Source organism: Mastomys coucha, unplaced genomic scaffold (genome assembly GCF_008632895.1).
Source record: "Mastomys coucha isolate ucsf_1 unplaced genomic scaffold, UCSF_Mcou_1 pScaffold6, whole genome shotgun sequence".
Taxonomy (NCBI): domain Eukaryota; kingdom Metazoa; phylum Chordata; class Mammalia; order Rodentia; family Muridae; genus Mastomys; species Mastomys coucha.
In genome coordinates, this window is record NW_022196912.1 from 2,092,443 (window position 1) to 2,117,972 (window position 25,530).

The window sequence follows — 25,530 nt, forward strand, 5'->3', positions numbered from 1 at the left end:
TATATCACTTTTAAATATTTTGTCCCATAATTTTAATTGTGTGAATATACACTTGTGTTCTTAATTAAATTTGAAATTTGTAAAAATTTCTTCTATATTTTGAAACCATTTTGCAAAATGTTCCTCCTTTCTTTCCTCTCTTTGAATCTTTAATAAGCTTTAAAATCAACCTAATCAGTATGAATACGTCTTTATAAACACAGACTAATTTCAGAAAAAGCATTAATAAGATACTTGGAATAAAAGTCCCTAATCTATTGTAATAAATTTGTTTAATCTTAGTTTACAATGTGACTTTAAAGATCAAGCCAAACTTTCTTTGGAGGTAGAACTAGAACAGGAGGAATAGGAGTCTCCGGGGATGGGGGAGAGTAATTTTTTTCCTTTTTAGTGCAGTGTCAAAGCCTCTACGAAATTCTAAGTATAATTTCTAAAACCAAGGTTTCCATAAAATTTAGATCTTACAGAGAAATACAAACATTTGATTAGGGTAGAAATATATATTAAAAGTGAAATTAAATGAAAAAAATTTAAAACACAAACAAATGAACAACTTCTTTACGATGTAGAGCATGGAACTAATCACCGTATAAAAATATTTTAATTTGCCTTATGATTATTTTTGTTGAAATCACTCCAGAAATACAAAGAAATACCATGTTCCAGAAATATCACACTTCACCTTAATAGTTTCTATATAATGTTGTGATTAATGATGATTTCTAAATATATCTATCCTACTCAGATATCAGAATATACTTGAGAGTTTGGAAAAGATCAGGGAAACTGTGCATGATGTTCTTATGCTCAGAGATTCAAACAGAACTAAAGGTGGACTAACAATTAAAAACCAAATCCTTGAAATAAAACCAAGAATAATAGCTTTAATTTCTGAATTGGGACTAAGCAACAAAGATTCATGCTTTTCAGTAAAAAGCACTGTTATAGGTGATAAAAGACTGTACTAAGAAAATACCCGGAGCTGGGCATGATGGCACACGTGAGAGGCTGAAACATGAGGACTCTGGTTGAAGGTAGCCTAGGCTATACATTAAGAATATGCTTGAAAACCAATCAAAACAGGAAGATTATCTGTAGTTTTCTTTAGAAAAATTAATGATTCCACAGAAAAATTTTGGGGACAATATGTCTACATTGTACAGCTTAGCTACATAAAGGAACAGGAACACACATCAACATTTAATTAAAATGATAAATAATTTTGATTCATGTGAAAAAAATTATTGAACCAATGTAAATCTGACCAGTTGTTTCTTAAAAACATTATTGTGTCTTAAATTAAAACTTGAAAAATCCTAGTTTTTCAACTCCATGTCTAATTATCTTGTTTTCTCATTTGAACAAGTTTAATCACATACTACAGGTGTCGGATGAGGGAACATTTCTGCATGGTCATTTCAATGTGACTAAGCTCCCACCCCCATTTTTTTTCTTTTGTGAGAGAGGAAAAAGATCAGATCCAGCCCATGTTAAAGATATTCCTTGGGAGTTTATAAAATATAATTTCATCACTGAACAATGGCAAGCCCTATGGGTACAGTGTTCCAAATAATCTTACCAGAGGGCATGAAGGGTGTCTACACTGTTTAAGTGGCCACTTGAACTTTAAATCATTATCTCATCTTTTGATTGTTCTAATACTTAGAATACACAGCATAGCAAATGTTTGTGTATAAGTTGCAGTTTTATTATAACTCTTTGGTCCAAAACATTCCAACCAAGGGTTCAAAGAATGTTTTTGATTTGCCTCTGAGAAACAGACATGTCTCAAAGGAAGCACAATGTCTGTCACTGAAGATTCTTGTCACCATGACAACCCTGCCTTCGTATGCTCCCTTGTTTATTGCTGACTATGCTCTTGTTTCCCTTTAAGGTCTGGCGCACCTGATGATGGGCGACCAAGGTATGGGCCCTGCTCCTTCTCCACTCTGCTTTCAGTGTTCTCTTGCTCTGTAGCTGCTTTCAAACCATCGCTGCAAAGTATGGGCGGATGCTTGGAAGTGATGTGGCTGCAAATGAAATCCATGGCTTTTGTTCACATTTTTTTCGTGGTTTTTAATCTGTTGTTTTTTTGTTTTGTTTTGTTGGATGTCAGTTTGCTCCTGTGACACTTGTTTCCCTCCATTCCTTGCACTATAACATCTGCAAATAAATCAGACAGAGAAAGAATCTTCACTTATACAAAGGAAGAGTGTGTGTAGTAAAGGAAAGCTGGGAGCAGTCAGGAGCTAAAATCTGAAAACACCGGTCTAAGCTGCTACAGCAAAAGTCCATCTTCCATCCATGCATGGCAGTTTGGGAACGTGCAGACAGCTTTGCCTTTGGTTTTCGTAGTGCTGATTGTAGCATTCCTTGCCTTTCTATCTATGGCTGTTGGGATCCTTATTTATGTAATCTTTTGACATGAGCATGGGCTTCCAATCCCTTGCATGTACCTGCCTGTAAACTAGGCAGAATTCTCAGAATGTATGGACTGCCTTTCTATTTGTCTTCAAAGCACTGTTTATACTTTCTTGTCTTGTCTTGCTTAATTTTTAGAGAATAGTACATTTACATATATTCATACTTCTTGTTGTTTTTCTCTTCTTTATTCTCTTTGTCTGGAAATCCTTTCTTCATGGACCCATTTCATCAAATGCATAGGTAAAAGTAAAGGTACTACATTATTTTGTTTTTTAGTATCATGTGTGTGGATTACAGTGTGTCTAAATTATGCAAATGTATGTATACCTTTAACATTGGTAATAGGTACTGGGCAGTAGGTATGTGTATTAATGAATATTTATGAACTCAAGGTAAGAGAATCCATCAAAATATTTCTGCTTTCCCTTCCCATCTTCATGTTTTGCTTTTTAGAATAATTTTTTATGTCAGTTGCTTTCATAATTAGTATATTTAGATATTAGCTATAGGTTGTGGTGTCAGTTCATGCAATATCATTTAATGCTAGTTAAATGAAGAGTGTAGTAATCATAAATATATCTTCCTCAAACATTCAACTTTGACTGAGCACACCCATCCTGTTCATTCTGACTGATGCATGCATCATCACCACACAGCTCCAGGGTCATACTGCTCTGGTTTTTTCCTTGTTGGCTGCTAGATGCCATAGGAACACATTGACACTATGGTGGTTCCAAATGCAGCATTGTGAAAGAAACAGACAGATAAAGCAAGCTTGCTCTTCCTTTTTGCATTCTAAGTTTAAGAATGTTAATAGCAGCTACATATCCTTGTGTCACTTGGTAAGACAGGCATGAGTATTCTTTGACATTGTGGAATAAAAATCAGAAGAAGCATGTCCAATTCGCCATTTACATCCATCTGCATTTGTTTATTATTGTCATTAAAAGGAAGCAAGTGACTGGCATCCATGGCAAATGTTTAGAATTGCCTTGATTTTTTTAAATTGTGTAATAGTTTATATTTCCTTTGTCTTTAAATCATTATTTTTAACTACAGGAATATGACTTTTTTAAGAATTATTTAAATCTTTGTGATGTGCTACAAGTTAGCATAGTGACTAGGATGAGAGCTCACAACTCTACCATCTTGAATTTGCATCATCTAGCATGAAACTTGCTTCAGAAAAGGATCTGAACAAGAGACAAACATTAAGAAATAACATTTAAGTTTAAATTTGTAAAATAGGCTTTAGAAGGGAACTTTTAGATTCTGCAAGTAAGGAGCATGCCTGTCTCAGCTTTGCCTGTTTGCACATTTCCAAGAAAACAACCGTACTTTGCTTTGAGTCTGAGTAACTGTGCCAATGGCAGCTCCATTAGTTATGTCAAAGATCTTGTGAGTCACTGGGACATTTCCACCCTCCCACTGACAGACAAATGCAGTGAATGAGTCCCAATGTTCTACACATTATTCTCTTTATGGACACAGGGTTTCAGATCACATGTAAGAAATTGTCGTTTCCTTTCTTGTTAGTACAAAGTGTTTGTATCTGTATATGCATATATTTGTATGAATGTATAAACGTAGATTTTAAATATTTACTTTCATCCATATACTAAGTAACTCTTTTAATAATAACTCAAAATACTTTGCTAATTATATAACTAAACATAGGGAATAGTTCATTTTTGTATCCAACTGGCATCTATTGGGCATAATTAATGGTGAATATCACTCCAGTTTGGGTGGAATGTCAGTCTCAAATGTTCATTTTGGTTTGTGTTACCAATATTTTTCTATTTCATCACTTTTTATCAAATTTGGTTCTCCAATGCAAAGCTACAGAGAAAAGAATTTGATTTTTCTATTTCATTTATTTTAAAAAGATCATTTATATTTGATGTATGTATTTGATGTTTAATTGGGGGTATTTTGAATATCAGAGTAGTTGCCATTACTATTTTAGATATATGCTTTGTTAATCTCATTGTGAATCAGTTTATCAAATCTACATTCTAGATCAGAAAGTACTTCTGTGACTTTATGGTACAGCCTGTCAACATACCATGTGAAAAAGTTACTGTACAGAACATATCTTAGAAAAAGAGCAGTGTAATGTGTAGCAATTCAGCAATGGCATGAATCCAGGTCAGTGTATCTCTGCTTTGTGTCACTCACCTGGAAGTCTCTTAACATACTGTCTACTAACTTCCTTTTGTAGCTTTCAACATTGATAGTTGTACATTTAAAAGATCCTAAATCTAGCCTATGGAAAAATAGTTGGTTCACATTATAAACTCATGTTTCTCAAATCTTTACATCACTAGGTAATTCTGAATTAATCTCCACACTCCACTTTTACCTGGTGTAACTAAGAGCCTTTGAAATGAACCTGTGCAATCTAATATATTTTTGTGGCAGTCTTCAGAAGCAAAATTGAATTAAAAAAAAGTCAGTTGTCATTATCATATTGATTTCTTTGTGTGGATTTTGTTGTTTACTAAATTCTAGGTGTCCAGTTAGAAATTAATTCATTTCATTTAAAGAAAATAGTAACCATGCAATTGAGAATAGAGGAGTGTTATTTGGATAAGCTCTTCCTCCTTACGATCCTTCCTCCAGATGCTAGCATTGGACTTCCTTACTCATGGACCCTGGCAATTCCACCTCATTCAGGGTTTGGAATCTGAAAAACATTTCACCATCTGGGTATGACAAAAATGACTAAGGCAAATGGATAGATGTTAGGGACTTGAGCTGTGTGATGGCAGTGTCAAGGGGACTGGAATTAGTGCTTTCTCTTCGGCATCTGTCATCATACACGGGTGTCATTTGGCTATTTGATTTCAAACTTTCAAGTAAATAAATTTGGTTTATTATTTCTAAATGGTTATATTACAACTTTGAATTAAACATAATTAAGAAAAAATTCAATTTTGATGAATTGTAGCTTTCTTTTTGAGATCTCATGCAGTGCCCAGAGCAAGTCTACCTGATGCTGGCTGTAGGTGACTCCAGGCTTCAGGGTATTGTATACAGTTGTTGATTTTACATTTTTCACTTGAAAATTATAAATGGCATTATTTTAGCATTACTAAAAATGCTAATTAATTCAATTTTTCCTTAGAAGCTTAACTTAGCAACTTTCCTAGAAATTTAGTGTTTCTCCCCTTCTATTTCTGTATAGGTGTGTGTGTGTATGTGTGTGTGTGTGTGTGTGTGTGTGTTCATGTGTGCATAAGTGCACAGATTTCATGTGCATAAATGTGTCTTGTGGAACTGTTCAGATCACTTCAATAATTGTTTATTTGTTAATTTATTTATTAGGAGTTTGCTCTACCAGTTTTCTGAAAGAAAGAATGACTTTTTAAATAAAGAATAAGAGGAATAAAGTACACATGCAAATCCAGCCATGAGTGCTGGTGAGTAGCTAAGGAGAAGATGCTTATGACTAATCCTAGTTACATGTCCATGCTTTTGAGAGGTTTGTGTTTCCCTTTGCACCATATAACTATGATTATGCACTATGTGTTCTGTTCTTTTTCATGTCATCTTTACCTACTAGAGTGGTAAGCTCCATGATGGCAGGCACTTGATGTTTTTTGTTGAGCATTATATTTCTAGGACATTTTTGTCTTACTGTAAGTTTGTCATTTTCATGACATCAATATATAAAAAAATTGCCACCTTAAATTAGAAGGAGCATCTTTCAACTTTGTGAGATTTACTTAGACAAAGTAAAAGAGAAAAGGGATGACATTTATTTTTTAAGAAACCATATGAAACTAGCAAGAGATTTAACAGAATATGTTTGTCACCTTCTGTAAACTTTTGTCTTTGGACTTTCATCCTAAAGCTGTTTGTCTGTTTACCAATGGATCAATCTGACATCATTTCTGTTATCTTCAGTAGGGAATCGCTAAAGAAAAATGGGGTCAAGTTACTAAGATATTTCGTTCTCATAGTCGTCACACTTAGAAGAAAAGAAATCAGGCAACGGATAGTAACTGGGAAAGGCAAAATTTCATTTTTTTCCCCATCGTCATATGAGCTCCTTGATAGGTTTTCAAATATTTAAAGTCATTTTCTGGCACAGAGAAAAATAACAAAATTTTATTTTAAAACATTCTATTAATGAGACAACAGGTATATGATTTCCATGAAATCCAGCTCTACCATGTCACATGGTGTCTCTGTGATTTCTGCTAGATTTTTCTAATTTTCTTAACTCCTATATGCCAAAATTGGGAGTATTAAGCTGTTTAAAAAGTCCAAATTGAAGTCTTATAAGTATATTTGGTGTCTTACATGAATATAAATCCTATACCATGTGTTGAAGTAATTTTCTTTTGAATCTATTAAATGAACATTTATTTATTATTCATAATCCCAGATGTCTAGAGATGGTCAAAGTTTTTTAAGCCAAACTATAAAATACATGTTCACATATTTAAAATTGTATTATCCCTGTGATATTGGTGATATTAGGTATCAAGTCAGTATCAACCCTAAACATAAGCAAAACTTTTTTTTCTATGTGAATACCTGGATTCCTTAACCGTTGATAAAAACATTCAATATTGCACTGTTTCAAAACTATCTGTGATATCATGTCATGATACTCTATGAAGCTCACTCTTAAAATAAATTTGATATTATGAGTATATACAGGCAAACCTCTTTGTGGTTTTTCCCTCTTGTTTCTGTGTTAGTCCAGTCCTAATGATATAAGAAAATGCCACAGATTTTCTAAACAGAAATTCATTTGTTATAGTTTCAGAGCCTGTAAAATTCATTGGCAAAGTGTGAGTGCATTTGTTGTGTGGTGAGGGCTGACCCACTCTAAACTACGGTGACTATATAAAAACTATATAAGGTTCTAGGGCACCTTCTTCTTGTGTTTTTAAATCCTGAGAGGTGGCAGTAGGGTCTCTAGAATTTATTAGACAAAAACATCATTTGTGAGGGATTATCCATCGTAATCCAATAATGTCCCTAAACTCTTTCTGCGTGCATCACCAATTACAACAAGTAACTTTTGGGAAGACACTGGCATTCAAACCTAACCTTTCTATGGTCTTTGTTACTGTTTCTTGAACTCTTGTTTTGCCTCAGAGGAATACTGTGCAGTACTTTATGTCTGTTCACCAGCATCCTGATGTGCGTTTGCTTTTAGAACTTCTAAATTTATTATACTGTGGCACAGACTTCCAATTCAATTTTGTAACAATCATATTTTATTTTGTATAGATCCTTAAATCACATTTTCTCCTTTAGATCCCTAATATTTAGTAATCTTTATTGTTCAGAAGAATTTACATTGTGACATAATATTACTATATTGAAATCTTGGTTTTCTTATTTGTATAAACTATGGCATAATTTGTCTTCAGCTGTCTGGCATTGTGTCTCTACCACTGCAATTACTGATCTCTCTTATTCACAGCCACAGAACCAGGAAACAGCAGAATTTTAAGCATATACTTGGTCCTTATGAGCAGCAAAGGAGCTCTCTGAGCACTCAATGTGGCCTCTCACTTCATCTTTATTTTAATGTCCATCACTTCAGTGTGCAGTTAATACAAGTCACTTTAAAAACGTATGTTTGTTTGCTATTTCTATGATTTAACTTACCTTATTGTGTTCAGAAATAGTAAATCTCAACTTTTTTGATTCTCTGTAATGTCGAGTTTATAAAGAGAAATTCCCCATGTCTTTATAAATCCTGTTCATAACCATTTATTTAGGTACTGATTAAATAAGAATTTTATTAGACTTATAGAAGATCAGCCACTGTTCATGGAACACAGAAGAAATTGTCTATGGTATTTTTCTACAGATGAAGTTGTACAACTAGAAGAATTTCATGGTTGCCTGAAAAATGCTGCAAATTACATTTATATTTTAATGTAGTTAAAAGAATATCTCTTTTCTAAAATTATTATCTATTAAAAATTATTAGTATCAAATTGAAGATGGGTTTATCTCAATATTTTTAATCAACTTTTAGGATAGAGGAGGTACTTTATAAATAGTACAGCAGATAGATTCAGCAGATTTTATAATTATATATAAAATTTTATGATATGATTTTTCTAATTAGTTAATATAAACAGAACTTTGAATATCGTGGAATCTGTGGGCAGAAATCATTGAAAATCAAGTTAAAAAGAAGCAGTTGTATCTCAGTGTCAGCAGAGATTCTGATTACTATGATATGAGGGACTTTGTGAAGACCAAACTGAAATAGTCAATACAAAATGAGTCTTATGGACATTTCAATGATATTTTCCAATTCTATACAAAAAATGATGAAACTAGTCTTTGTGTGATTTTTTTCCAAGATAAATTTAGAGGAAAACTGTTGTAAAACATTGTCTAGGATCCATAACATCTCATTTTCAACTTTTCCATTTAGGGTAGTGAAATCCAGAAATAGTATACAATTGTGGGTAAGAGTCATGAATTCCCAAACCTGGATGCAGGCTCCATATTCATTCTGTCATGAGCTTAAATAAACTATTTAACCTTCTAATCAGGTCTTTAACTCAGGATTAGGAGGCTGATGCAAGAATGTTGCCATTATGTTCCAGGAGATACTGTAAGTTCTTATCTCAAAGAAATAAAAAAAAAAATCCACAAAATTCTAACCTCCATTATCTGAATTTTTAAGATTTATAATATGGGTCTATAAAATAACCCACACCTGAAGGTGATAGCAACATGCAAATGTGCTTAGAAACATATTCATTGGCAAGAACAGAAAAAGTTATTACATCCATTTGAATTAAATGATTTTTGAACGTGAATGATCCAAAGCTTATCAAACATGGTAGCATTATTTTATTATCTTATTCCCTTCATATAATACCTTATTATTGTCATCCTGAGATTGTTTCAGGTTATAACAAACTGGATTTGAGCATCGTACAGAGAGCATAGGCAATAGAGAGTTAGAAGCTGATGCATTGTAATTCTCAGTATTTGTTTATAATGGTCTGGCAGATTGAACTGACAGTTTGTAGAGATTTATTTTAAATTAGACTTAGCAATTACTTTTTGGTGTCTCACAGGAGACTAACTTTCAATGTTTGTCCTTCCTTCCTTTCTTCCAGGACAAAAACAAAACAAAACAGCAACAACAAACCTAATAAAGGCAGAGTCTTCTCATTGGACTAACAGGATGCAGAGAGGTTTCTCATCTCCTGTTCCCTCTAGGAGACTTTTGGGACTTTAGTGGCAATTTGGAAGCCATTCCTCTAAATGTGAAAGTCAGATTTTATTTTAAAATTTTATGCAATCATTTTAAATGAGTATTTCTTTAAGACTGTAATTCTTCCTTGTATGTGCCCATGACTATATATGTAGGAGAAGTGGCATCTAGAAGCTTGGTTTCTAAAGAGCTTGTTTCTTTGTGATCTATTCAGGAAATACCTTTTGATGATTTTCAGCAGAGGTAGAGTTTTGAAAAATGAAGTTGATCCCATACTTTGTTTTCAAGTAGCTCAGATTATGCTTCTCACTCATAAAAGGAAGATTCTTTATTGTCAACTTCACAGTTAGCTATCCATACCCATGGTAAGATTGGCTTCCAACTTTGCCAAGTCTAGAGATTAGTTCATTGAGATTGAGAAGGAGTCCAGATTGGCATCGGTTTCAGATGTAGAACCTGAACTGATGAATATGAGGCTAAGAAACCTCCAAAACATGAACAAGACTACAGAGCATAAGGTTGTGTTAAAAAATATAAATGTCATATTTTTATCCTTTTTGAAGAGAAGGAAATGGAGGTTGAGAAAGAGGAGATAGATGGGAGAAGAAAGGAGAGAGAAGACTAAGAGAAGCAGCAGAAGAGAGTGGTGTGGGGAAGGAAGCAGTGTCTTCAGTCTTAGTCCTGGCTGCTAGGAGTCAGATGGTGCACTGTTACACAGGCTGTTAATACAGTGCTTTTTCACAATGGATGTTTTCCTGACCTTAAGAAATATAACCACACTGATAACAGTTACTCCTTCCCAGGATAAGGCTTTACACTGTCAACTTATATTTACTTACAAAAAAAGCCCTTTATATTTATCAAATAAAACTTTGCCTCTCGTTGGCTTATTTCCCTTGAGACTGCTTATAGACCACAGGACAGCACACTCAGAATTGACACAGCGGAAGACCCAGGAATCATTTGCATTTACTTTTAGCTAAGTAAAATTTCAGATATTCCTAGAGTCATGAATCAAGAGGTTTTCTTTTTCATTTTGCAATCATTTTATTATGTAACACAGATATAATCTATGGAATTTTGCCTCCAAGGCCATGAATTAGATCATTGAGAAAATCAGAACTGCTTATTATTAATAAGGGATGTTAAAGCCATATTTTATTTTATTTTTTGGCCAAAGTTATGTGGTCAGTTGAATCAGCTTCCTACTTGATTATCCATAGTTGGCACTATAAAGGCTGTATACATTTGGAGAAAATTAAATTATCCACTTAAAGAAGCAACCAAATTTAGATTGAGCTAGCATGCTGCCAAAGGGATGGAAATCTGTAAATTGGTCAATTGTGACTCCTCTTGGCTAGAAAGACTTAGAATACGAGTTAGATAGCTGTGGCTTTTCAGACATTCCTAGTTGCAAACTGCCAGAAATTGGCAAGAATTAATGACAGCTAATGATTTTGAAGCTGCACTGACCTAAAATAATTTTTGTGGCTTATTATAATTGTGAAATGAAAGGATACATCCCTGATCCACAGTCAAAGGCAACTGCACTTCCAATTGCTTGCCCAGCAGTTGAGTTTATATCGACCCACTGTACTTTCTGTGACTAGAGACATTTTCTTTCATGTAATTAGTAAAAGTTAGATTCAAAGCGATAAAAGAGTAGAGAAGCCAGGAAGTGGTCATCAAAAAAGTCTCACTCTTGAGCAGATGAACATGAATACTATTCTTTTGTATTTTTGTTCTGCCATTATATATAGGAGGAACGTCAATAACCTCCTTAACCAAAGGAAATAACCACTTCAGAGGACCACTCTTTAAGCAAATCACTCAAGTATTACTCTTCCGTGTTCTGACATGTGATCCGCTGTTCACACATCAGTCCAACCTTGACACTAGTCCCTTTACTCTGACACAGTAGTTCTTAGAATTTTTAAATATAATGCTTTTCACAGCATTTAAAAGAGAGTTTTATTCAATAGGTTCATGGCATTCTTGGAATTCTGTACTTAAAATAAAATAAATGAAGCAAAGCACCAATCTCCATAAGAAGACTTAAATCACAAGGTAACTGCTAACAATTTAGCCAAATGGCTTTTGCTTTCCAAATGCTAAGTATTTAAGTGGTTAAAGGAAACATGTACAACAACAACAACAAAAAGGCTGAAGATTGCTGAAGATGACAAAGCTGAGCTCCTCTCTGGACAGGAAAAAAAGACCTTATAGATAATATGAGCCCAATGAATTGTTTATTTCTCCAAGTAGAATAGATATGGAAAGAGTAATTATAATTGATGAAGAGTGCCTTCAGGATCTAGAAAGCTCTTTCTAGGGATGGTTGCATATCTCATGTAATATGAGGGGACGGTAGAAATTATATCAGGAAAGGTAAATCTCTCAGTAACACAGCCCTGTTGGAGAAAACAAAAGTCATAAGATATCTGAAAGTGCCACATAATCCCAAGGAATGCATTTGTCCTTAGTGATCTGGTGGTATGGGACACTTGACAAGTACATTTATTGTGAATGAAACACATTAGGTGACATTGTAGAGTTCTTTGATCGACCTTAGTGTGGTATCTGCAGAGTTGGAAGCAGTCAGCTCACTGACAAGGTTGGGACATAACTCACAGGAAGTAAAAAGAACCTAAATTTAATGAGTAAAGGATTGCCTATGTCAATAGTAAATATTCATGCACTGAAACACTGTCACTTCTAGGTTAAACTAGTCATAAAGGGCTCTAATATAGGGCCTACTTCTGTACTAAGATTATCTACCAGGATAGCATTGATGTTTGTTATTTATTAAACAGTGACAACTTTAAAGACAAGATTTTTTGTATTGAGGACAGGTATGATTCATAGAAGATAATAATCCTCAATAAAAATTATGCACTACACCTCTCATTAGCCAAAACCCAAGAAATAGTTGATGCAAAACGTGAAGCATGCAAATTGGAGTGGAGTATATCCACAGATTGCCAATTATTATAAACTATGTATCTTCAGTCAAGTCATTTGGCCTTTTGAAGTCCTATCTCCATATTTGGAAGTTTCAGGTAAAACTGCGTGTTTTATTGTAAAAATTAAATATAAAAGTGTCAAAATATATTTCTAGAGGACATTGAGTATTCACCTAAAAACATGTGGAGAATTAGATATCTATTGATTAAAATGAAGTTGCTTTCAAGGAAAATCAAAAGAAACTTTTTGTACCATATAAAGGAAAGATAAGCAAAAAAAACGTTCTGCTCATCCTGAATATCCATATTTTTAAGCCTCAGTAACTTCAGATGTTCAGAAATTGAGAGGAAAGAGATTCTCAGAAATAATAATATCCCCCCCACAAACATATAAATCTTTGGTCTACACAAGACACATACACATATGCATACGTGTATGTATTATATATATATGTATGCGTATACATATGTGTGTGTCTTAGTCAGGGTTTCTATTCCTGCACAAACATCATGAACAAGAATCAAGTTGGGGAAGAAAGGGTTTATTCAGCTTACACTTCCATGTTGCTGTTCATCACCAAAGGAAGTCAGGACTGGAACTCAAGCAGGTCAGGAAGCTTGAGCTGATGCAGAAGCCATGGAGGGATGTTCCTTACTGGCTTGCTTCCCCTGGCTTGCTCAGCTTGCTTTCTTATAGAACCTAAGGCTACCAACCCAGAGATTGTACCACCCACAAGGGGCCCTCCCCCCTTGATCACTAATTGAGAAAATTGTCCCACAGCTGGATCTAATGGAGGCCCTTTCCCAACTGAAGCTCCTTTCTCTGTGATAACTCAAACTTGTGTCAAGTTGACACACAAAACCAGCCAGTGCAGGATGTATGTATGTATGTATGTATGTATGTATGTATGTATGTATTATGTGTATGTCTTGTGTAGACCTAAGTTTTTTGATTTAGGGTCTTAGGTAGTCCAGGCTAAGCTTGTATTTTCTATGTTAAAGAGGATGACTTTGAATTTCTGGTCCTCCTGACTCTACCTCCTAATTGCTGAGATTTGAGGGATACAGTACTACACTTGGTCTTAGGACTTGCTGGGACCAGATGCAGATCTTCCTCCATACTAGACTAGACTGTTAAACCAGCTATATCCCCAGACCAATGCAGACTTTCATTTTCCTCTTACCTAAGTGAAAAAGAAAATCCCTTACAATGTAACTGACAAACTTTTGAATGATAATGAACAAAGAAAGGTCCTAACCCTTCATGAGTCTAAATTACAAAGGCAAGATATTTTTCTTTAACAACAAAAATTTCCTTGTTTAAGGTATTAAGTCTTACCAACAATAGTTTTAATACAAGCAAATGAGAGTTTTGTTCTAATTGCTTTACAAGAATATGCTTTTGACTTGTTTTGCTTAGCTGATTTGCTTCATTAAAAAAGAATATAGGATAAAAAAAATCACAATTCTCTCATGTCCTTGAATATCCTTCTAGGCTTTATTTTGGAGAATGTAAAAAAGAAATGTGTGGGATATGTAAGACAGAAAATAAGACTTACAAGGACTTGGAACAAGAACGTATGTGATCTTATATTTTAGACAAAGGGAATTGTGAAATCCAGAATTCACTATCAGAAAATTATCTAAAGTTCTTGAGAATGGAAAAGGAATTAATTGACAAATAATAGCACCATGATATTGGACAAACTGTACGAGCCTCCAAGTCAAACAAACCAGGAACAAAACTTCCTTCCTCTACAGCAATGTTCATCTAAACTCAGCGTGAAAGCCCAGAGGCAAAGTAGAGTTGACACCTCTGAAAATAAGAACTTGAATTAAATATTGTAACTCTTTAAAAGTTGTTAATATGAATAAAAATATACCTGTTCAAATTATCATCAGTTACCCATGTTGTTATTTCCTAAAATATTTACGGAATTTTTCCTAAGGACTGTATTTTTTTCCATTTTGATAGAGTTAAAGAAGTATATATAGACTGAAGAAAATGAAAAGCCTCTATAAACATGTTGCCATTCTCACAGCCAGAACATATTTTTCTTTCCCTGAGTTTACATTTTCTATTTCCAGTACCATCCTCCCCAGAGTTGAAACATTACCAGCTCTTTCTGGTCCATTTCCTTTCTCTCAGTCAAGCATGCTACATTGATCAGGTTACTCTTTATTTCAAAAGTAGTCAGTCTTTGCTTTCTGAGCAGGGCACTATAAAGTGCAAAAGTGTGAATCTGGAAATGATGTTTCTGTTTACGATGTCCAATGTGTGTGGCCTGTGGTGTGTGTGTGTGTGTGTGTGTGTGTGTGTGTGTGTAGTTAATATCTGTTTTGTTGACAGCTGTCAAATTTTCAGAAAAGACAGCCTCTTCTTTCTCTGCTTAGGAGTCTATAATGTGAACTTTCCAGGAGGCATGAAATATTTCTGTTGAATTCTAACCTCAGTTGTTAAAAGCAAGGGCTTTGCCAAATGTTCTACCTGAGATATTATGGATCAATAATAGATAATAAATAATGTAAGGCGCCTGTCATAGAACGCATAGTACGGCCATTTTTACAAGCATTCTTCAGAACCATTAAAGCTCATAGCAGAATATTTACAGGGACAACTTTCCACCTTAGCTGACTTATTAGCATTTTGGTTTTCAACTGACTAGTCTGATTGAGAAATTACAATTTCTTTCTACTGATAATGTAACAAATCCCCAAGAATTTTTCAATGTAATTAGGATAAATTACTAAACTGTATACAAATCCCCACAATTTTATCAATGCAATTAAGATAAATATTACCTTACTATTGTGTAGGTCAGAAGTATGGTATAGATCTATATTACTGAAAAATATTGGAATTTGGGAAATGCAATATCTTCCTTTCCACTTTTTAAGGTCATGTATACCCCTTGGTTTGTGACCCCTGTCTGGTTCAAGTTTTCACCTGACTTTTAAAACTAAACATTATGCTGATAAAACAACAAGTTTAAGAAATCTGTAACTGAAGGGTAGAAACAAAGCGACTATGATTTCTCCAAGGTGAAACCTGGAGCTTTTCTTTGATTTTGCGAATCAGAGCTGGAGAAAGGTGAAAGCCTCAGAGGTATGCTAGTGCTGTATTCTCTTGTAGTTGACTGGGCAGAACTGAATGTGGAAAGGTACAACTGATTCCCATGCTCCCACGATGAGCCTCTAGGTTAGTGATGAGATCATTTGTAGTGGGGATTACTTACCAGAATGTGTAACACGGCGCACAAGACATGGAGGATGGGAGATTCGTTGTCATTTTAGCCGAGAGGCAAAAATAAACAGTTTTGAGTCCCAATTTCATCATATAAAAATATGATATTAAAAAAATATGATAGGGATGTTTGGTAATACCCCAAAATCCAGGTACATCAGTAAGAATATATTTTGTAATGCCTCAATGAAAGATTGCCTTCTCTACTGTTCTCTACCTGTTCCCAGTGTGTCAAGCATTCAATAGATTCTCTACACAATGTGGTCATACATGGAAAATTATGTAATAAATGTATTCTCTCAGTCTTTTACTTCAGTATATGTTAGTGTAGTGTAATCTACAAGGTTCTGTTGATAGTTCTGTTTATTAATATTTAAAATCAGCAGTCACATAGAGCAAGAGATAAGTTCTTACTGAGAATATGGAAGTTTCTGGAACAAAAGGAGACAGGAAGTGGGGGATAAATTTACTGATAAAGTGAGTTCTCAGAGGAAAGGACAATACAATTACAACTCTGAAATAACACACAGCATGTGGATATGTGTGAGCATGGCATGTCTGCAGCACTGTAATGGCTGGAAAGTAGTATTGAAACAGGCAACTGGCAACATTGTAATCCACAGCTGTAGACATCTCTTTAACCAATTTTAGGGGAAGCACACTGAACCATTCCTATGAAGATAGACTCTGTGACCATTAGACCCCTAAGCAAGTGAATGAATCATGCACTTACATCTATTGGCAGATTTCTGTGTACCCAAATTTAATATCTGAAACATTTTGTAAACATCATGCACTAATTGGGAGAATATGTGGATATGTTAGAGCAGTGCCATTACCAAACTCTGCTTTAGAAAGACACCTTGATATCAGAGTTAACATCTTCAGTGTTGAAAAGCAAAGGGTAGTTAGATTTAAAAAAATTAATGAGTTGAGGAATGAATGAGGCTAAACGTGATGAGGTCTGAACTGAGACGGTAATGTAGAATGGATGGTTCTGATATGACTATCGATATACAAAATGGCCTGGGTTCCATTCTTTGCTGGGTAATCCATACAGAGCAAGGTCCATAGTTAATGGTCAGTAAATAATGGAGACTGATGGAGACTTTGGGAGTTGAATTGAGTATGGTAGATTAAATGAAAAAAAAAATAAAGGTCATCTTTAGAACCTCAGGAATTATGACTATAAAAATCACACTTGTGAAGGAATGTGCAGGAGAACTTCTGTCTTAGAAGATGCTCATGTGGATACCGTATCTTCAACATATGGATGTAAATATGGGGACTGTTCTTGGTATGTAGAGGTAGGGTCAGAATTATAGTACTGAAAAGAAACATGGAAGTTTTAAACTGTGTTTTACCAGCAAAATTTATCATAAATGATGAATATGATAACCTGTTTTTAAACAAAGTCAAATTACTTTGTGCATGCCAGTTATTTCACAGATGAAGAACCTAAGAAGCAAGGAAGTATTTTCCCCAAGATGAAGCAACAGGTGAAGCACAATGTAGTTTTAGAACGTAAAGGACACCCATCCCCCCATCCCATGCTATTGCATGGCCTTGTTCCCATTCCTACCCCTGTGTTTCCTCCATGTTTACTCCTGTCTACTTAAGGGTACCATGTCACCCTCTTCTCTCTTCATAAAGCAGAAAATTCACATGAGGACTGCATAATACTGGAGGTTTCAAGATGATTTTTTTCTAAAATATAAGACATAGTAGATAGAAACTGGGACTGACAAGATTACCTAACTGTATGCCAGTAGGCTTATGCTTTCAGTTTTCTAAGGGTTAACTGAAGCATTCTGACTTGTTTTATTTTTTTAATGAAATTGTTATAAAGCAACTTGCATTCATCCATTCTAAATACATAGATGACATAAAGCTAATAGATTTTAAGTTGTTCTCTGTGGAGCCCAAGGCACTGGTGAAAGCATGCCAGGGCCACTGTGAAGGAAGCCCTGTTATAGTTAAATCATGCTTCCATAGCCATTAATCTGTTTGTATATGGGATTTCCTCCTATAAAGGAGCTCTCACTTCCATAATATTTGAGAACTATTGTTAGTGGTTATTAATCTGAGGACTACAGCCAACACTTCAGACTTTGAATCTTTTGATTCTATAAAAGCACTCCAGATCCCATGGTTTCAAAGGAATAAATTAGAAAAGTTCAATTTTTACCATCAAAGTACCTTGGGGTCCAGAGACCTGTGGTGAGCAGCATCTCTGGCCTTTGTCAGCCCAGTTGCTTTTGCCTAAGGACACATTGAGAGTGACAGATTTTATGTAATCACTAGTGATCACCAGGCTACCCACTGAGCAAGAGAAACGACCAGGCTTAAGACATTTATTCTGGAAGCAATACAGATATGTTCATATAGTTTTTACGTCCATTTGTGCTTTCTTTATCCTTAATTCTAAGTCAAGTTCTAACCTGGTAAAACCTATGATTCAGAAGGCCCATGGGCTTATCAGATAGTGCATTCTTACAGTGGTAAGTTAAATGTCAGTGTCATCAGATACATACATATACACACACCTTACATAACTGTTCTTTTAAAATTACATTTTCATATATTCAATGGAAACAAATATTATTACAAATAGTTTGAGTTACATTAAGACCTTCCTACTATAAGTACAAGTCCAACATTTAGGTTGAAGAGTTAATTATGTTAGTTAATAAACTAGCATGAAATTGTTGAACAGAAGTTATGATAGTGAGGATGACAACTATCTAGAGGGCAGAGGATTTTATTTAATGGTTTTAATGGTCCTTTAAACTAATCACAATAACTTCTTACAGTTTAGTTCATATTCTTATAGTTTAATTCACTTTTTAAAAAGAAAAGAGCTTTCTCCATCTATATATTTTCTGCATTATGTGTGTGCTGGTTGGGAAAGACGTTCAGTATTTTTAAATGCAGTGATATTGTTGTGAGTTTTTTCTTCAGCACACTGGCTTTTGATTTGTATCTATGACACTATTCACTGTTCTAGTAATTCCAAACATGACAAGGCTGTATAACAAAACATTACATTTCTATGCAAGTATATTTTTATTTTGATTGTTATTGTTCCAGACTGTTTTATTTTATTTGGTTTGGTTTAGTTCGGTTTGGTTTGGTTTTAAACAGTGCCTCACTATGTTGCCCAAATTGTCCTGACTTGCTATGTATTCTTAACTGGTCTTGATCACATGGTTGCCTTTGCCAGCATCCCAAGTCACATGACTAGAGATTTATGCCACATGCTCATCTATCTTTCAACTTAAAGGCTCTCCCTCATCATCTCATAGCAATTCACAGAGAAAATAGGTTGAGTCCATTTGGCACATGAGAAAAGATCAATAAGATACTGATGCTTCCAAATACTACATGAGTGATCAGCAAGGTCAGAACTGCTGGTTTTCCTAGGGCACCAACAGGGAACATGCAGCACTTGGTATGAGTTTTCTTCTATCGGTGGAATGAACTCACAAGGTGTACTGTGTTTTAACATTCAGATACACATTCTCAAAAAGTACTGTTTCACAAATTTAATTAGATAGTAAAATTAATGGACATTGAATGTTTAGATGACTATTTCCCAAGATAAGTCAACATGATTTCTGGCCTGGAGTTATAAAAACCTTTCTTTTTGAGAATGGGGCTGTGTGTATAGATATAGTTCATTAATATTTATGGCATTTTTGTTGTTGTTCTTGTTCTTTTGTTCCTGAGAAAACTTATTTTTATCCTTATTGTGTTCCTAAGCCTAAATGTGATTCAGCATCTTAAAAACATGTCTATTTTTAATTTAATGTCTCATAAACAAAATGAATCAATGTTTTGGTATAATAGATATTGCTGAGAGTGAACTGATTTTATTGTTCTTACTCATCTTTTAAAGACAATTTCTCATTCTTTGTAAGTGAAATGATAGGACTTAAGAGCTCACTCTGAGCAAAAAAAGTTGTTCATTCTGATAGTCAGCTGAAGTAAGGCCTTATACAGGGAGGAAAGCATATACTCTTGTTGAAGCTTCTAAATCTAATGGCTCAAATTTCCTGTTGGAGACTCACAAGAGTCAGTAAGTTAATCCATTCCTTGACAACTCCATCTTCTACCAAGTATGCTACAGTGACAGATGCAGTCATTCTCTGTATAATTATAAGTCCTAAAAGGAAATTATTCCAATGAGTACAAATTGACAATAAGATTGGTATAATTCATACTCTCCGAATGACGTGTAAATAGCTGGCATTTCTGTTGAATTGATGCTTGATCTGTTTTGGTCCAAAGTATAGAAATGGTCCAGATTTTAATTTCTTCTGAGTGTGTTATGCTTTTGAAACCTTGTTAAACTTTTCTTTGAGATTATAAATTTATTTTGTGTTTCTTTTTTTTAAATTAATTAATTTTAATTTTTATTTTTTATTAAATATTTTCTTTATTTACATGTCATATGATTTTTCTTTTATTTTGTGTTTCTTAATGAAGATATAATTGCATATTAATTTGTGTGACCACTAAGTAATTGACATGAAATGTAGATTTTCATTTTTAATTCTTTTTTCTTTTTTAATAATTCACTAAAATTTAATCAATACAAAATTTATTTTACCTTCTCCTTTGATTCAGGGAACCTGAAGATACATATGACTGAAATCATAGTACATACTTGTGAACTATACATTTATGAGAGAAAACAAATATCAAGTTAGTAAATTGTTAGCTCAGAGAAAGCTCACGTGGTGTAGAGAGATAATGTGAGAAGATGAAGCAAGATGGTTTAGATTTTATGTGAGGTGACCCCAGCAAGATGGTACAGTAGAGAGTCAGGCTATTCTGTAGGACTTCACCCTTTTGATACTTAGGAGAAATGTCACTTTTCTACTGTGGTGGTTTCAGTCTGTTCCAAGTGGCTTTTGTCATCTCATTCTTAGCTTATGTCACTCCTCTCAGGCACCTTAACTGCCTCATCTACTCTAGGGCTCAGATTTTCTGCATACACACAATGGCTTTGCTTACAATGCTCAATAGTTCCCGATTGCCTATGACAGGAATTTGATTTCACCTGTAATTTTCAGTGAAATGGTCTGCTACTGATATGTTGAATAAGCCCGGCTTATGTTCAATTCTGTGTTTGTAGTACTGTCCTTCTCATATAAGATGTCACAATTAACATTATATGTCTAAGTAAGTTTAAGAATTGACTTGCTAATAACAACTAGACTGTTGTAATGCACATAAAAGTAACACAGAATAATGACATTTACTGGAGTCTCACTCTAAATAGAAAGATGGGATTTTAGCATATATGTCCTTTACATGTGAGTTTAGACAATGCTTTGGGGAGTTGGAATACAATTCAGCGTGGAGTAGAGAAAAAACTGAAATAAAATGATTGGAGTTAGCTGTGTGTTTACAAATCCATCATTGTTCATGGGCTGCACTGATTTCTGCCACCAAAGAGTTAACTGAGATTCACAGTTTTAATTTTTCTTATTTGCCATGGAAACATGCTATTTTTTTATTTACATTGCCAGCATTCTCTTTATTGCATGAATTAGGTTTTTTCTTATTTTTAAAACAGGGTCTCTCCCCATAACCCTGGCTATTTTGGAAGTTACTATGTATTCAGGCTGACCTAGAATGCACAGAGATCTGCCTGTGTCTGCCTCCCAAGTGCTGGGATTAAAAGTGTGTGTTGCACTCCTATGTTATGATTAAGTATCTTTTAATATATGTGAGAACACTCCTCCCTTTAAAAATATTTTGCTCCCCCATTCAGCACACAGATTTTTTTAAATTCCTTTGTGTCTACTGTATCTCTTACAACACGAGGCACATTGCTTTACTGTGTTCAATTCTCTCACTGAATGCTCTGATGTGGATGGCTTTAGAAAGCTGACATTTATGTTTTTTAAACTGTATAGTTTGTGGTTTCAGTTAATTCTGTCAGATATCAAAGGCTCTATAATACCACTTACATGAAGTAATATCAGAGAATATTGTAATCAAGAACATCTAAATGGCTTGTACAACTTATACTGCCATCCCTCTACCATATTCATAGTCCTTTTACTGCATTCAACAAAATATTAAGAGAAAATGTCAGTATCTCTTTGAAAGAGACCTTTTATGGGCAGAATTTCCATTTTTAAGTTTTAAAAACTATTTTGTATTTTTGAGATTCATGAATGCAGTTTCCCTGTCAAATAGAGAATACTCTCTCAGAAGGTGTCTTAGTCCTCTGCTTCTTCCAATGTTTCCGACACCTTTCTGATTTGATCTCCAAGCCTTAGATGTAGTCATTGCAGGGTAGATGGACTAGTTGGGGATGGACAGCAGGATCAGTTGTTTTCTGTGTTTTCACCAGTTTTGGACTCTTCAATGTCACTGTCTTCAGCATAGAGAAGCTTTTTGATGAGGAGTGAAATTCACACTCAGCTGTGAGTTTGAAGAGAGGCATTTTGAATGTAGTTAGGAATTACAGTGGGAACATGGCAGGAGTACATTTTCCTCTAGGGTCCAATATCTCACCACCCACAGCTTAATGGATGGATTTACAACAGCAGACACAAATTCCTCCTTTAGAGCAGGCCTAAAGTACAGTTAGATGGGTGATTAGTTGCACTCCAAAAAAAAAGAGCCATTGTTGTACCTTGAGGATAGTTTGCCATACTGGCCATTGTTGTGGTTAGTAGGGTTCACCAGTGGGTAGGATTGTTGATTGATTTTGTGATATTGGCAGCCTGTATACCACCTTCAGATATTAGATCTTTTTCCAGGAGAACAAATTCAGGTTTCTTCCAGCTGGATTTCTCAAGTCCTTTGACTGCAGGATTTTATGTCTTTTGCAAAAAGATCTTCAATGCAACTTCTGGGAAGCAGTCAAAAGCTACAGCAATAAACTATATTATGGTGGGAGTGTCTTCAACTGCCCTGACCAACAAATCAAAGGAAGATTTCCCTAGCCAGGGAAGAACACTTTTCATAGATAATATTATGGCTCTAAGGAAAGCATTATCATTGTTACTTCAGATGTGTGTGTGGGTATATGTTTACATGTGTATGCATACATATACATATCATGCATATATGTGCATATATATATATATTATGTGTGTGCTTTTAAAGAGACAGAAAATGTTTCGCTTTGTGTTAATGATCCCCTCCCTCCATCGCTGTTTTCACAGTTGCCCTCTCACCTCATCTCAGCACCCTAGTCCTACTTTGACCTTTCTAGAGCTCTTTCTTCCACCATTGCCCTTATTTCCTAGTTTCTGTGGTTACTCCAGGTTATTACACCAAAAACATGGAGCTTGCTTAGTCAAATGAGAGAATACACAGTGTTTGGGATTCTGGGTGTGGGTTACCTCACTCAGTAAATATTCCTTTGCCACCATTTAACTGTAAATTTTATTATTTCACTTTTTTTTATAGCAGAAAGAATTCCATTGTATGTATGTATGACTTTTCATTAGGTAGTCATCAGTCCAAAGCATTTACTCTGTTTTCTTTCATAGCTATTGTGAATTAAGTGACAGTGATGAACAAGTATCTGTAGAACAAGGATGGATTCCATAGCTATTGGTCTACATGGCTAAGGAGTGGTATATCTGGGTCATATGGTGACTATGTAAGAAATCTCAACACTTCTTTTCATAGTGCTCCACCAGTTTGTAGTCCCGCCGATAATGAATGTGAGATCTGCACATTGATACTAGTTGACATACCAACATAGAAGGGAAAAATGTCACAAGGTCTCTCAACAGTAATTAAGGAAAGATCATAAATTTGAAAGGAAGTCAGGGGGTCATGAAAGGAATTGGAAACAGTAGAAATAATATATAGAATTCATGTATGGAATTTCAAAAAATATTTTAATTAAAAATGTGCTAATACGTGTTTACTCTGGCCCAGAGTCATTATCTAGATTTCCAGTGCTGGGCAGGCTCTCTGCTGACAGAACCAGGAGAGAGAGGGAGAGAACCTGGTTCAGCTGAGCCTCTCTCGGGGTTGAGCTGGATGGTGAGTGTTGTGACTCAGATCTCCTGCCTCCAGAGAATAACCACCCGGGGAATCTGTCCAAGCAGGAACTCATTTTATTGTATCAATCTTTTCTTTATAAAGGGCTGAGAGAGGAGGTGGAGTTTTCTGCTGAGGTGAGATGACTTAGGGGGAGGGGAAAGTTGATGAAGGGTATGGGGTGACTAATGGAACCAACAGTTATTCTATGTCAGCAGGAGCTAGGCAAAGGCAGGCTTAAGCATGTTGTGCTGAGTCACTCCAGTACTGAAGTGACTGAGACAGTTTACAAAACTCGAGCCAGGCTCAGGTTTGTCCTCCAGGCCCAAACCAGGGCCAAATAGAGCCCAACATCCAGTACCAGGCATGATTTCCCACTTGTTAAGTTAGTCTCAATGGGTCTTAAGTTGAATTAGGTAGCTGTTGGTTACTGCCAAGGATGCTTTTATTTATATATATATTTAGAAATCAAAAGTTTTATATATATATATAAAACATATACATGTATATATACAGAACATATATATATGTTATATATACATATGCATATATATATATGTATATATGGTCTACTACAACATCTTTACAATTTTTGTACCATGATGGTTATTAATATGACTCATAGGCATTATACATAGGTAGGTCTCTGCATTATATCTGTCCTTTGGAAGTTTGTATGAAGTTTTTAATTGCCATAAAAGCTAATCCTCAGGAAGGAAACTTGTGGTCTATTCCACCTCAGGGTCTCTTACTGTTCTTATACAAGACTGTCAACTGCTGGGAAGAAAATTTGCTTCTTCTAATTCTTCTAACAATTCTAGGTTATAAAGGAAGTAGGCCTCATTGGGATACTGGGAGTTAAGCAATACTATTCAGTGAAAGACCCATCACTTAAGACTCACACCTTTTTGATTTCTTTATCACATATTTATATAACATTACCACTCTGCTGAATTCTTTGATTTGTTCGTATGTATGTGTGTGTGTGTGTGTGTGTGTGTGTGTGTGTGTGTGTGTATGTCTGTGTGTGTGTGTGTGTGTGTGTGTGTGTCTCATACTATGCATATTCTAACCATGAACACTTTAGAAATTACAGCAAAATCTTGCCCTTTCAGTTTACTGACATGGGACCTGGCCTCCATGGTTGTACTCTGTAAGCTTAGAAGTATGTAGAAATTCAGCATTAAAATGTATCACATTGCATCAGAATGTGCTTCACTTATGTTGGTTTAATTTATTATTTATGTATTTCCTGAATAGTACTTTGGAATATACACCAGGGAAAGTATATCACCTTCGTCTGAAACTGCCTGACATCAGAAGTCTTACAATTTGACAGGTATTTGTTTGAAATATCTATATTGGGAAATATTTTTCAGTTTGTCTTCAAGAATCTATAATGTTCTTCTAATAAAAGGCTCTATAGTCAAAATCCAGGGTGTCTCCTATCATTTGATATGTTAATCAGAAAACTTTGATGGAAATTGTTTTATTTATTTATTTTTTTTGGTTTAAAATAGTTTTAACTGCCAAGGCAGTGGTGGCACACACCTTTAATCTCAGCACTTGGGAGGCCAAGCAGATTTTTGAGTGTGAGGAGGCCAACCTGGTCTACAGAGTGAGTTCCAGCACAGCCAGGGCTACAGAGAAACCCTGTCTCG

General features: G+C 34.9%; 1 protein-coding gene across 31 annotated transcripts in view; it reads left to right on the forward strand.

Annotated features, from left to right (window-relative positions):
- Nrxn1 (neurexin 1) overlaps positions 1-25,530 on the forward strand; it is a 1,104,407-nt gene that overhangs the window by 101,892 nt on the left and 976,985 nt on the right. For 17 of the 31 annotated variants that reach the window (XM_031356553.1, XM_031356556.1, XM_031356572.1 and 14 more), the window contains exons 4-5: positions 1,895-1,924; positions 2,665-2,676. The exons of 6 other annotated variants lie outside the window; for them this stretch is intronic. In XM_031356553.1, coding sequence (XP_031212413.1) covers positions 1,895-1,924; positions 2,665-2,676 — 42 coding nt within the window. Of the gene's footprint in view, positions 1-1,894; positions 1,925-2,664; positions 2,677-4,446; positions 12,544-25,530 lie in introns of those variants that run through there. 8 more of the 31 variants (XM_031356557.1, XM_031356564.1, XM_031356569.1 and 5 more) reach the window with 3 other exon arrangements.